This window comes from Hermetia illucens, chromosome 5, assembly GCF_905115235.1.
Source record: "Hermetia illucens chromosome 5, iHerIll2.2.curated.20191125, whole genome shotgun sequence".
Taxonomy (NCBI): Eukaryota; Metazoa; Arthropoda; class Insecta; order Diptera; family Stratiomyidae; genus Hermetia; species Hermetia illucens.
This window is the reverse complement of record NC_051853.1, coordinates 52,364,174-52,379,523: the sequence shown is the minus strand read 5'-3', so window position 1 is coordinate 52,379,523 and position 15,350 is coordinate 52,364,174. Positions and strand designations below refer to the sequence as shown.

General features: G+C 41.1%; 1 protein-coding gene across 1 annotated transcript in view; it reads left to right on the top strand.

Annotated features, from left to right (window-relative positions):
- Positions 1-15,350, top strand: part of LOC119656877 — a 528,228-nt gene that overhangs the window by 387,961 nt on the left and 124,917 nt on the right. The window contains exon 9 of the mRNA XM_038063542.1: positions 1,150-1,300. Coding sequence (XP_037919470.1) covers positions 1,150-1,300 — 151 coding nt within the window. The remainder of the gene's footprint in view (positions 1-1,149; positions 1,301-15,350) is intronic.

Below are 15,350 nucleotides of genomic sequence, written 5' to 3'. Positions count from 1 at the left end.
ACCCAACTACTCACCTAAACTGACGATATCGGCATCGTGGGAAGAACGATCTGAGACTTACAAACTGCTTTCATATAGATCGAGCAGGCGGCGCGAAGTCTTGGCCTGCACAGCAATGAAGGCAAGACGAAAAATATGGTGGCAACGCCAAGGAAAAAGGGCAAAGAACCAACAACATCAAATCGCACTCGTCAAATGAAAACAATAAAGATAGGGCTCTAACTTTGACATCTAAAGTTGAAAATGGCAACCGATAGCAGCTATGATGATGAAATCCGCGCCCGGTTGTTGGCTGCCAACAGAGCCTATTTCAGCTTACAAAGACTGTTCCGCTCGAAACGTCTCACCATAGGGTCAAAGCTCTTACTGGACGAGACAATGATCTTGCCAAGTATTTACATCGACGAGTAATAATAATCTTGGTTTTCGAGCTACCGACTGTTCAATAAATACATTCTTATGGTAGAATCAAATAAGCTGCCCTCTTCTGATCCTGATGGTTAGCTATCGAGAATAAAATTGGCCATTGAAATGATGTATGGACAAATATTAACGAACTTGGGTAGAAAAGGTTACCCAAAGTCTTTAAACCTTCCTTCGAAGCGGTCCATGGAAAACAACAAGGAAGTAGCGGTCGGTAAAGGATAGACCAACTGTAGGTGCTGGTCAGAAGAATCTACCCCTTTTAACTGTTAGCTTCTCCCAGTTACTGCGTTCAAAACATATGTTGGTCCTCCGGGTGCGCGTTCCCGTAAAAATAATATCTTAATCGACTCAAGTGCACTTCGCTAGAATAATACGTCGTACATCAAACGATTGAAATTTAAATTTAATCACTTCACTCTCGCTCACTCAACTTGAGTAAAATGCGAAGGAAATCCATCATGCGGGCGTGAAAACGCTCACTCACCGAAATCTGATTTACTTCTGAGAAAAATGGGGGGCAAAGGAAAGAACTCAGACATAATCTGTCAAGATTTTCTTTCTTTTCCCATTTCCCATTCGTTTACTGTTCTTATTATAATGTGTATTAAATATAATGCGGGAAAATAAAGCGAGTAAACAAAAATCACTTCAGAGATGATTCTCTTCATATTCCAATTTCTTCCTGAGCATGTATATATTTGTGTGTTTGTTCTCCTCCTATAGGTGAGTTTGTCGACAAATGGGAGCACGGTAACGTCAAGCTTAATATTTCACCCCTTGCCAGAGGATGATGGGACGATTTTGAAATGCGAAGGCTCCAATCCACGTCTTCCGAATTCGGCTCTGGAGGATTCGCTTGTTCTGAACGTTATGTGTAAGTATTTTATCAGTAAGTCTTTATTTTATAGCTGTCACTCCGAATTTAAAAGGCTGCCTGTGCGGGTTCGTACGGCGACATTGTGCAAGTTCTTTGAAAACAAACGGTTAGGACTGTCCTTCAAAATTATAGTCGCGTCTGGGTATTTCCCATGAGCATCAAAACAAGCAAGTTCACAGAAAGCACTCCTGGGATTTGACCACAGTTTCGTTTTCAGATTGTTTCGCACGTAGAAAACTCTCCCTCTTCCTCCTCGGTGGAGGAGAGGGCAGCAATTTTCATTTGAATTATTTCGACCAAAACATTATTAGACCTTCATGACTCGTTGCCGTCTAATGTCCTACTCTTATGTACGTCCAAGCAAATATAAGAAAGCAAAAAGCATACTTTCCACGTTCCTCATGAAATTTCGGTTGCCCGTTGTGAAAAAATGTGAAAATCCAGCAGGTAAAGTATGAAATATTTGCATAAGTATGAATTATAGTTGAAAGTCAGGAAAATTGATGTCGTGCTTTATCACCAAGCGCTCGGAAAACAGGCGGGCACTTTTTCTGGAATAAACCATTATGTTGGTGTTTATGCTTTTGTAGGTAAGTTTTCGTCTCCAAAGAGTTCTGGAGCAGAACGCTTCGACCCCAATAGTTGCTCGCATAAGTTTTTCAATCAGCACATTTCTTAGAAGCTGCGATTGGACCACATTCGTGTGTCAAGAGCTGCTGCTCGACCTCCCGTCTGCATCCCCCGCGAATACCCAAACCGCTGACTCTAGCCAAACCCGCAGAGCTTCTATTCAATGCTCCATCCTAAAAGCATCGCTTCACTCAAGATTTCAAGCCAAAGGACACTTACCGCGATAAGAGTTGTGGTACGGAAAGTTTTTCCTGGTTTTCCTGATAGTGATCAGTAGTCAGCGGGAATAAGGCATGTCTCCCTTTTGTCATCATTCGCTTTATTTCCGACGAAAAACTTCTTCAACAATTTGCCTGTTTGTTTAAATGTTTGCCCTAGAAAAAGCAGCAGCTCTGTCGCTTGCGTCAAAGGGAATTCTACATTTCCATGAAATACGCGAAATTTCCAAATGACAGATGCTCCAGATTAGCTTAAGTATAATGGAAATGATTAATTGAAAGTGGTCTTAACGAAAAATTTATGATTTATCGCTTTGAAGAAGTGAATGATGTGCTTTTGTATCCGCCGCGAACAGGATTGTGCATATTAAGAAGGTAAAATTTGGTCGGAGATATGAAGCTCAGTTAGATTGGTTTCAGTGAGCCACCATCTAAATTGAGCTTTAATTGTCTTTCAGTCTAATTGTTTTCTTAAGTGCTTGAGATGTTGAAATATTGAACACCGTTTATTTAGAGCTAAAGGAAGCAATCTAAAGTCGGTCTCCAGTTGCTGAAATTTGCAGCTTTTTCGAGGACTGAAATACTTTATAACAAACACCCATACAAAAGTTTGATGTTTCAAATTTAAACGAAGCTATTCATACACTTTTAAAGGCGAGCGTATGACAACGTAGATGTTTAGCGTGTTTCTTATCTAAGGCTGTTGATTGTTACCAAGGTGCTTGCTATGCCCAAGTGCACTAACATCGAAGATCATAAGGAACAACTGTGAGACCAACAAAAGCTGGTATGTTAGAGATAAAATTAAGCACAGCGATCATCAGGTGGTAGTATTCTGAATTAAAGAGCAAAGAGAATGGTGAAAAATTCCAAATTCACAAGTTCAAAACGAAAGGACAACTTCTTTGATAAAAATGCGTTTGGTTCGCTGATGAATTCCCTTAACACAAACCATAGAATAACAAAAAAGTTGTCCAAAAAGTTAAAGGATAGGTTTGTCTCGCTACTAGTTGAATGAGAAAACATTGGTACTTAGGACCAAATGGCTACGAACCCGAAAAATCGTCCAAATATAACTTTCAAGAGAAGCTCGTAAATCGACTTTCTAACAGTGACGATCTGCAAAAAGCGATCTTCTTCTTCTTCAATGGCGTTGCATAGACCAAAAAATTCAAAAAAGTGACTGACACAACTCATCAGATGCTGCTTCTTCTTTGCCCTGGGAACAGAGTGACCGAAAGTGGCTACAGGTGGTAATCGCTTCTTTATTTATAATCGCAAACATGACATGAATGCGGATTATAACCAAGTGAAATCTGCCTTATATATTCAGACCAAAGCTGGGCTAAAGCGAAATTATTTTGGTTTGGTTGGGAAGAAACTTTCTCCCTTGAGCTAAATATCTAAAAATTCAAAAAAGTGACTGACGTTTTAATCCTTGGTATAAGCAAGTTATCAGAAGCTACCTTACCCCTGCCCTGGGAGCAGCGTGGTCGAAAATCTACAAATACCATTTTCTCCAGTTAGGAAATCTAATAATATAATAGTTCTGTAATCTGCAGAATTGCAATTTCCGATGCTGGTGGGTCGTCAAATAATTCATATATTTTTATGATTGTATCTGTTCGCAAGGTGGATTTGACCAGTAACATACTTACGGTATCAAATGAGGCCACCTTACTGACGACGTATTCGAGTACTAAGCTAAAAACGGTGTAGGCGAGACTATCCCTGGCACTATGGGAAAGCTCATGTTGGACCTTACCTGGCCCTCGTTATTAATCATTTGGCTTTCACTTCGATGGGATTATTAGCTCGATCATTGTTATGTACAGAGCATTACGATTTACACAAAGAAGGGTTGATGCACATCGATGTCACACTCCCAGCATTTTTCAAGCTCCTGCTAAACTGAGAATATTTGGTCCATTGTCGATCGCACGGATCTGAAACCACTTTGGTACTCCCCGATAATGTTGTCTGCATACTCTCTCAGTCGTCGTTTGATTCCCTTCGTTGGGACCTCCAAGCGCGTGCATAGCAATGAGATTCTCCTCGCCCCCAAGCTTTTTGTACACTGAACAAATTACATTTTTCCTCTAGTCGTCAGGTATTTGTTAGGTTCGGTTCAAGTCACAGTTAGCACCTTATAGTGTCCCCATGTCCAATATGTTTAAGGCAGCTGTTTTTTCGACGAGGGCGTGATCGATTTGACTGAATGTCTGCCCGTCTGGTGATGCCCATGTCATTTTGTGTTTGTTCTTATGGGGGAAGCAGTGAAGCTGGCAAAGTCGATTAGTCTTCCACCATTATCGTTTGTTTCCTTACGGAGGCTCTGCCTTCCTGTCATGCCTCTATGGAAGAATTTGTTACCAATTTTACTGTTATTACTCGTAATAATAATTGGAGGGCAACCCGCCAAAAATGCTGCTCAGTCAGGGGTAAAATTCGTCTTTAATGACACCATCTTTGACCTCGTTAGTGCATCCAGTTGATATACCAAACATTGAGAAATTTCATCTTGAAGTTACCTACATACCTCACTCTTTGCCACTGGTGTGTGTGTGTGTGTGCAAGCTAAGAAATAATTTATTTTGGTCCCGGGTCAATTCGTTTCTTGAGGCACGAAGATGCTAATGCTGTTACGGGATATCTCCTGGAGAAGCTCCCCTAGTGGAGCCGTTCCAAGACACACCAGACTAGCTCATTTGACATTGCCGAAATCGTTCCCGTTTGATCCGTCCGATCCGAGGCTGTACCTTGGGTTCCTGGACAAGTTGATACTTTCCGAAAAAGCGTTGTCAGCACATCGCTCAACCCCCTACCAATAGGGCCGGTGCGGATAGTTTTTTTTCGTTTTAAGGTGCAGAAGACTCGCTTTTACTTTCCTCCGTCCGCTATTTTGATGGCAAAACACTTAGAGGTCACCACGTGAAGTTGGAGGGAGGATTCGATAGCAGAGGTTATATTGACCGCGTTCTATTGTCCATAACTCCAAGAAGCAAAAATCTGTGGATAGTTCTTATGTCAAGATATGCGCATAGTTTCCTGTGTAAGCCTAACGTACTGGCCAACAGATCTCATTAAAATTCCCGACCCTATAGACTTTGTAGCCACTAAGAAGATCCAATGAGAGCAACTGTTGTTGTTCTGATCACCCGAGCATCTTATTTTATGTTTGTACCCACGCTTCAATGAAAAACCCGCTGCACTTAATAACGACGAATGTGAAATGGTTTCAACACCCAAAATATATAATTGTCCATATAAACAGCAAGGCGCAACTTAAAACAAAGGGTGACATTGGCAATTCCGGCCAGCACGTTTATCGTGATCAAAGCGGCGGCTCATCACGCAACACCAAGCCAAAGGCACGAACAATTTCGGCAACTTCATCTTCGAAACTAATCGATAACCTGCTAAAGCCCGCCATTCACGTTCTGTTCGGCCTGTCAGTTACGCCTGAAGGGTCCGCATTCGAGGGTCGGCTATAACGTGGATGGGATGCAGTTGGTGCATCAGTTTTGACTGTTCAGGTAGCCGGTGATCGAATAAAAAACGATTCGGCCAGCCGGACATGTTTGTTTAGGCAGTGAGCGAGAATTTCATGTTTGTTTACATTTTGAGCGAGAATTTTATGCACATCTTTACCGCTGGTGAACATTTTTTATAAACGCTCACACATAAAAAAATCTCCAATTCTTGTCGCAAGGCCTTCTCCGTCCAGAGTTGATTTTGCGGCTTGTCAGTACATGGGTGGTGCATTCAGTTCAACGGGTGCACTGCGAGTTCTTCTAGTGTAAGCGACAGGCCGAATTGAACGTGGATGCTGGGCAGATAAGAAGACTAAGACGTGACTGATAAACAACTCTCCGAACATAAAACAGCAACTGACAGCTGGAGAGAAGGAGCTGCATATAGCGCTTCAACATGAAAAACTTCAAGGTCTTAAATGCTACCTCGATAAAATATTACCAAATTCAGGAAGCACCTACTATTCACTTTGGAAAGCGACGAAACGTTCGAAAAGATCCATACAATGTGAATCTCCGATACGATTGTCAGACGGCACCTGAGCACGCAGTGATACAGGGAAAGGGATTCCATTTGCAGAACACCGAATCCTCAACAAGATGAGGAACGACTGCCTAATGATAAGGCATTTTGGCGGCCTATACTACAGAAACATATACCTTTTCATCTTACTACAATAATATGATGCGATTCATACGAGATGAAGTTAACACAAAAAGGTCCCAGAAAACGACTTAGTAAATGTCAAAATGGTACAAGAATTGCTGAAAGAAGTGAGCTTAATCATATTTACTACAGAATTATGCGCCTCGTATATTCTCCAGATGATTGGAAGGTATCGCAGATCAAAATGGTCGCGAAGCCAGGTAAGGACCAGACAAATCTGACGTCATTTAGACCCATTTTAAAATTACTTGTGAAGCTTCAGCTGTTCACGTTGCTACCTCACGTAAGCAGAATAAAACCATTCCATCTGTTCGGTTTCAGAGATCTCAGAAATCAACAAATCTTTTAAGGCAAAAGCTACTGGTCCGCACTTTTTCTGAATATGCCGCAACCATTTGATAAAGTGTAACATCAAGGCCTTATCTATAAAATCAACAGGATATTGCCTTCTGTTTTTCATAAAACACTGACATCCTCCATCGTTGGCAGAAACTTTTTCGTTAGACACGGCACCTGTAAGTCCGGGAAATATAACATCGAAGCAGGCGTGCAAGGTAGTGCTATTGGCCTCCGGATGTCCCCAGACTCCGGAAAACGAGCGGAGTGTAACTTGCGTTGCCAGTGAGTCATCCCGCCTCTTCCAGGTGAGGCCAGGAGTTCCTTTTAATCCCATGTTGCCTTTCCTTGGGTGCCTGGAAAATTTCTTAAGGTTCATATGCTCAACGTTGCTCGTCTAATAGAGACTTCGAATCTTAATATGGGTGGCAGGGTTTGGTCCTGCCATTTCGAAAGTTTGGCAATCAGGAATGACCACATTAGGTATTAATTCTAGTACTTTCGACAATAGCAAATTTGAATCAGGTCTCTGAGTCAGGGGGAGCAAGCAAATTTCCAACTGATTAAAAGGAAAATTTCAATAGAGTCAATTGATAATTGGTATCTAAATTGGTTTAAGATCTCTCTCAAGCGTCGAGTGGCCATCATACCGATATGACGCAAGGTGTACTTGAACCTAGATATCACAAACATCTAATAACGTTAAACCATATTGCGATTGCTAGTTTCTCACTCCTTCCAGAGATTTGAGTTCCGATAAATACTCCTATAACGTTAGTAAACCTTCTCCACATAGGAAATGAAAGTCACCATTGAAACATTCTTGAATCCTTTTCAACTTTTCCCGCGCGTCCACATAGAAAGATGGTTTAAAGGTGCTGCAAAAAAAGTAAAATGAAAATAGTCGAAGAAAAATCACCTTCCATTCACGCCTTGACTGGAGCTCAACGTCTTTGGCTGCAACTCAATGCATTTTTTTCCTCAACGTCAACCGCGGAAAGGAAGATAAGGATGATTAAAGACTTATGTCATTATGGCGTCAACTAATGTTACTCCTATCGATCGAAAATGCCTAATTTTGGCTTCTTTCTGGGATTGTGAAGGTTTGTTGGACCTTGAGCAATGAAGGAGTTAATGTATTATTTGCGAGGTATTGTAATGAATACATACGGGGGTACTGGTAAGTGATGAAAAATTGTCTAGCATAGAAGTGGCTTTAAATAAGAGTTTTGGAAAATACAAATTATGTTGATATTATGCTTCAATAGAAGTAAATAGTTTCGTTGCTCTTTCAGCCAAGCCACAAAATTTATACAGTAGATACTTTTTGGGTTGAAATTGCTCTAAAGGAAAGCTAATTTTTTTAAAGATAATTATGAGTCAAGCTTCAGAAAGAGATAAATAAACGACACGTCTTTGCGATAATCAGATTGGTGCTGACATCTTCACCTCCTGCAGGATTGATGTATCATGACTCACAAGTTCAATATCGACTGCTTATATGATCCTGATGATCCGATGATCCGAGAGTGGAAGAGCTATTTTGCTGATGGGACGGCAAATACCCTGATAGCGCCATTAAAGTTTCTCTTTTCTTGTGTGCAACGCAGGTTGTCAGCAAGCTCCTGAAAGGGCGTCGCAAGGTCTGTCTGCCTGTGGAATGATTAAAGCGGATCTACTCACGAAAGGTCTTGACGGCTCTATTGAGTCATGGCGAGCGTGACGCCTTCGAGCTTTGATACCGTGCAACATTCTGAGAAGTTCAGCGTAGTGTGCGCCACGATAAAAGGGAATTTGTTATCAGAACGCAATAATTTCATTCGTATACCACATCACGAAAGTTTGCATGTGGTCATTAAACTTTCAACGGTCTTGCTAGAGATGTTAACGGTCGACTCCGCATCCACAATGACGACCAGCTGTATCCGTGTGCTTCCTGCCATCGTAGACATAATAGCTAAAATAATCCTGGAACGCACAAGCAAGCTGGTTTCCGCTCTGGATCTGCAGATAATTTTGCAACAATGTGCAGAGTTGAGATCCACCTGCTCTTCATAGAATTCTAGAAGGCTTTGGATAGCGTAAACAGGGAGTGTATCTAGCGTGATGAACGAAGGAGAAATCTAAGAGGAATTTGAGGTCCAAAGCGGAGTGCGTCAGGGTTCCATCTTTTCACTGATATTATTTCTTCTTGCTATGGGTGATATTCTTCTGAATGGGCGACAACACATTTCCTCAAACCCCTTAACAACACTAGTGACTTCTGTTGGCTCTCTCACGGGATCATGAACTTTGGCCAATTGGCTCAGGATTTAGAAAGCGAGACGAGTTGAATCGGAGCGAAAGTAAACAATGCACTTAACACAGAACAGCAGAGGAAGAGGGCGAGCATCTCTGGAAGTCCTGGAAGGAGTTGAAACGTCTTTTGATGCGTACGCGTGGTTGACGGACTGTGCCCCGCCAATGGGTAAATGGCTAACATGTAAGTCATTTCGATATGCTGTTCTTAGTCAATGTGATACAAGCGAATGGCAAGTACGTCAGCCTTTGTTTCGAAAATTTTATGTCCATAGTCGAGGCTCAAACGGTAATCTCGATAGGAGTAATTGATTGGGTTCTACACTGTGGATCACTGCTAGTGCCTCCTAGTAGACTTCCTGTGAATACTTGCAAAACTGGACTTCAGTGAGAACTTTACATTTTGTAGCCACTTTCTCGGCGGTGCAAATAAAACTGACTCAGAAACCTCTAAAGGTACTTGGATTTATCGCATCCACAAACAATATCAAATATCCTGCTGAATGCTCAAGTATCGTAGAACTCTGATAAATGAAGCTGGGAGGTCCCCTTTCCAATAGATTCACTGGATTTGTACACATAGAGAACTAAGGTTGAATTTTGCTGAAAGTTAATATCACGAATGCAAAGATTTGCTTTCACCATTTGCGTCATTCGGGGTTGACTTCCACACCCTAGCTGCCGTAATCCCCGAGGTGGACGACTGGCAGGAAGGCGAGTTATTTTGCATTATGATATGTCTTTATTTATTATTTTTAATAATAATAATAATCGTTGGCAGAACAATCCATATTGGATCAGGGCCTTGAAGTGTGTTAGAGCACTTCATTCAAGACCGTAACGGTACACTACAGTAGACTGTAGGAGACAATGTGGTCAGCATTGTGCTCGCCCGAGATTATTACCCTGATTTGACTCAGGTACTCATTCACAGCTGAGTCGACTGGTATCCGACGTCAAATCACGATACAAATCTCTCTGCCACCAGCGAGATTTGAACCGTGACCTTCCGTACGACAGCCTTGTGCTCTAACCACTCAGCTATCCGGACACGCATTTATTATTTTTATTGTTTTTTAATTGCTGACGGTTTCGTTTACTATGGGAAAATCTAATTGATCAGATGCGACTTCTCCTTTGTCCTGAGGAGCAGTGTAATAATCTTTGCCTACAGATCAGTTATGGAAGGAGAATCTGCCTTCGGGGGCATTCTGACTGAGCTTCTAAAAGACTTACAAAAACCAGGGTCGCACCATACGCATTTGTTCCAAGCGTGAATTGAGGTCACCATCTCTAAAATTCTAACCACGCTTAAGAAAGGAGCCTAAATGGCCGTGTAACCCCCAAACATCGCTGGTAGTAAGTTGTCTAATATCATGCCTTAGTAGTATTATCCACAGTCAATACAACTGTGTGATTTTCGGGTTAGCTTTCTTTAAATTATATCTATCGGATGCGGCCTTAAACTCTGGAAAAAGGATATAAATAGGTTTTTGGCATAGGCATAGGCTGTTTGATCACTGTTTCGAGAGTCCCAAAAATATTCGCTACCTTTCATATGAACAAAATTTGCACTGATGCGAGCTGCACATTTTAGGGTTTAACGAGGTTATCTTGGATCCTTGAAAAGCGCTGCACTCCGTCTTGCGGTATAGTGTTGTATTCGGGAAAGGATGATGGAAGTAATCGTGAATCTCATGTTAAACTAATGTATATAGCAACCCATGCTTGCTCTTATTTCGTTGGAAACAATTTCAGATGGCTTCGAAATTTCAGCTTAGATAAGAAACATTTCAATAGTGCTTTGTTCTGTACTAGAGGAGACTTCTGATGTAGAGATGGAACTAAATGTAGTTCAAGAAAATTTCCTCACAAGCGATGTTGGAAAATAGACTCGCACAACGCTTTGCAGAATAGACTCGCACAGCACTTTGCCCTTCTCGTTTCTGGAGGGGCTAGCACGAAACATGTGAGTAACGAAAGGGGCGCTGATTTCGGTCTCTAAAGGGATCATCGCCTGATGGTCGTCTGCTTTCACTTCCGTGTTGCATCCGCCGCTCCTTATAGGGTTTAAATGTTTCGAACCCCTCACTTCCATACCGACCGCTTATATGATCCAGATCCAGAGATCCGAGCCTGAGAATATTAATGAGCATTGGGTCGATAATATTTTTCCTCAGCCGCTCAGGCTGTAGGCGTCGAACCCAGAGGATGTCACAAGAATTGTGGAAGCGGATCAATGTACTTAAATAAACCAAGGCTTTATTGATACCTGCGGGTGGTGGCGAACTCGACACATCTGTGCAATATACCGTGGGAAATGTTGGGAAGGTCATCAGAGTTTACGCTGATCAAAGGAAATTTATTATTTTGTTGGTCAAAGGCTGGGCCGCATTATACAATAAACATTTCAGAATCGTATATCGCATCATGCAAAAATTTGCAAGTGGTCGTCAATTGTTCAATTGTATGGGCAGTTTAACATATTAAAAGATCACCACGATACTTAACCGGTATCCGGTATCCAACTCTCACGGTTGAAACAGAAGTGAGATCATACAAGTCATCAACGTGCTTGAACGAAAAAATGTCGCCGGCTTCGACGGCCTCGTGCGGAACTGGTCATCGTAACTCCACAGGTTCTGCACAAATACTTTTTCCGCTTATCTGAGAATCCTGCGGAACTGAGATCGTTGTTGAGCAGGAAAAGGGAATTACTGTTGACATCTCTGAAGAGGACATGCGTCTTGAGTGCTGCCTGTCATCGCGGAGATAATGGCAATAATAATCCCGGATTATGTCGAAGTATACCTATAGATGTTGATTGACAAAGAGCATGCTAGTTTTATCATAAGCATCTTGAAAATCGTAAATCGTAAATCGAGAAAGCGTCTGGCAGCATGGAAAGGGAGTATATTTAGAATACTCCACGTAAAATGGGCATTTCTAGAAAACTCACAGCTATAATCCATGTCAAAAATGCCTTTAAAGCGAACATGGATTAAGAAGATTTTGGCAGAATTTATCTACTTGGGTCGGTTAATCGAAAGTTACCTACCCCAGAGGTTATCTCTTGCAAGACGGACAACAGGCCAGCAGGTGTTTCTGAATGGTGGTTGGTAAAATGTCATATGCGATAGAGTGCTTGCTCTTTGCGTACGATAGGAGTCAGCGACCGCCACTATTAGCAAAAAGGTTATTATTAATATTCGGGTCGGTGATCATGAAGTTGACTCAAAATCGATCCATCAAACTCAATGTTAAGCTGAGTTGCAAGCGGTGTGTGTACTATGGGAAAGAAAAAGTAGTAAAGCATGTCCACCTATAACGAGGGTGATTCCTAGTATCGGAGTGTAAGAAGATGGTGAATTTCTTCTGCTAATATGCGGTTCCTGTCTGGGCGGGACCATTGGACAATGCTCTGAATCCAAGGGGGCTGGGGGCGGATTTGGTATACTGGCAGTGCCTATAGAAGAGTATCAGGTAAGGCAGTTTGGGTCATCGCGGCAGTGATCATCTTGGATCTTTTAGCGAATTAGATACACTGACTGGAATCTTTCGAAGGGCCACTCCGAGGTAACTAGACAGCAAATAACAGGAAAAGATATCTGAGTGATACTGATCCCGTGTGTTGAGAAATGTTCGTCGAAGGCACATAGAATTGCTTTACCATTTGATATAGTTTAGTCGACATGGTGGTATTTTGCATTGCTTCTCAAAATTGACCCAAATATGCCGCCATACCGGAGGATCCGGAGCAAATTATTTTTCTTTATTGGAGATTAATGGAGAAGAAAACAAAACTGGACGATATGCAACATGGGACATTGAGCCCCTCAATCTTGCAAAGGAGTCCTGAACCGATTTTGACCGCTGTAAATACCACAATAAGCACCATTCAAGGGAAGCTGTAACTGGAGCAATCTAGAGGAGCACATTGAACGCATGACCTAAATATATTGGGGCAGATCGTAGTTCAAAGCGAAGTCGGCAATTATTTATTTTTGTTGCGGGTCATCTTCTCAATTATTTCGAAAATTTCTGCCTAATCCTATACAGGGTCATGGGTCTTGATAAAATGACTTCAGAAAAGAAACGAAGCAAAGTTTAACTAAAAAGAAGTTCCAACAGAACTGAGGTGCTCCGTTTGACTGATAATTGCATTCATAAGGGGAAGAACATTGAATTTGTTGATCAGAAGGCAGAATCTACCCTCCCGCGACGGCCGACGAGTGGGTCGCCCTAAACACCCTTAATGCAGAACTTTGTGGGTGGAGTGCAGGCTTTTCAGGAAGTCCTGGAGTGAGCAAAAATTCATTTCAGAAAGCTGCCTGCTGAAGTGTATTTATGTATACAGATTTCCCTCTTTTATTACATATTTGGTTATTTGTTTGCGAAATATGAGTAGAAACGTATAACGTAAATATCTAGGAATTGCTTGATGCCTATTACATCCTTTCGTTAAAAGGACAGATATTTCATATATACACGTGTATATATATTTTTTCAATAAACTCTTAAAGCTTTGAGTCTACGTAGAATGCTTAGGAAATGAATCTACACATCTCTCACTTGCCTAATTTTGAAATTAATATAACCGAGATGAAAATATTTGGCTAATTAAAGCTTATCTTAAAGTTTGCATTCAAGATATCTTCCTTTTTCCCTTATGATAATTGAATAGAACAAATTACAAAGTCGTACGAGGAAAAATCTTCTTCTGCAATGTCATCATGATATACGAGACCAAGCCAAGCCTTAGTAAAAAGCCAAACAAGCGGCACTATGAAAACTTCCGGATCTAAAATCCAGAAAAGCAGAGAAAAATACCCTTATTTCTGGCGAGATTATACGCCTGATAAACATAATCCCAACCTTGGACAGAGGTGCAGGTCAGAGAATGAGCAGCAGAGGAGGGTGTTCAAGAAGCTGTGGGAGCAGGGGTAACTTCTCCATTCACCACCTTTAATACCTAGCAAACCATCTTAATGCGACTATTAGTTGACACATATTTCTTCGTTAAGTCCAATTAGACCTTACGAAAAGAAATTTTCAGCACGTATTATCTGCAAAAGGCTGTTGCTCCCCAGTTATGCCACACAACTATCCACCATGCCAGTCGTTCCGTCTACAATTAGAATACTTTTTTGCGCTCAGATTTCCGAGTCCGTGGCGAAAACTTTACTATGCTATGCGGCACAAAGTATGCATATATGAGGACTGCTTATGCTGGACATATATTCTGCATTAAGAAATGATAGTGGCAATGTCCTTATCTCACATTAAGATGCATTAAAAATAAAGAAGGCAAGACATTTTCGGCGTAATCTTATTTGCCGGGTGTTTAGTTTTTCATGCGCATGTAACGTAATTTCTCGTTAGCGTTGGCATCCAGTTAAGGGAGGTTTACGCTAAGATATACAAATGGTTATTAAAGATATTTTTGTTCGCAATATGCATCAGGATTTGAGGGTGGGAAGTGATGTGGGCGCTCGCTATCGTGTACATATGTATCCTTGAATAACACGTCTTTTGCATGGTTCAATACATAACCGATGTAGTTACAACGTGGAATATGGCTGCATTATTTCTAGTATTTTTCGCTTTCGACTCTGCTGAGACTTTGCTCCATTCCTTAATCTCTACGCCAGTTTTACTAACGGACGATTACGACGTTTGGGTGGTAAAATATATTAATTCATCTGAATCTTTATCAACGGTAGCGGTAGTTAATGTGTATACGTATTTATAACTTCGGAATACCATTAAAATTCTCGAACTAATGAAAGCGACAATGATAAATACGTAACCGCAACTCAATATTCAGAATAAACTGAAAGAAAATGTTAAATCAAAATCAGCTTTTAAGCAGGGAGCTTGTATGGGAATATATCGAAAATGTACCACTTACTATAATTTACAATTCTTATTACTACCATGCGAAATCGCTAATCCACTATCATTAAAGATATTCCTTGTTTACAAATTTACCCGCCTCAAATAAACTTCAAGTTGCGTAAATTTATTGAGTGTTGATAACTTATAGGAGAAGGAATAGTTCAAAAATCAGTTAACCGGAACGCTTGCGACGTCGGAAGAGGATTGGCTTGACAAATTTCCTCTATTTTAGTGATTACAGCTCATGTAATTCGTTATATAATTTGATCCCGACTCTTTTTCGATTTCAAATTTTCATCACAGTATACACATAAATACATATTTTGTTAAAATTTGACAATAATGCTAATTTCCTAAAATGTTGCCAACATTCTATCCCTCGTATAGTAAAGGCTATGACTGTTTTTCTCCCCCACAGAGCCAGGGGCATGAAAATGCAGTTCCACAACGTGTTGCTGAGACCAGGT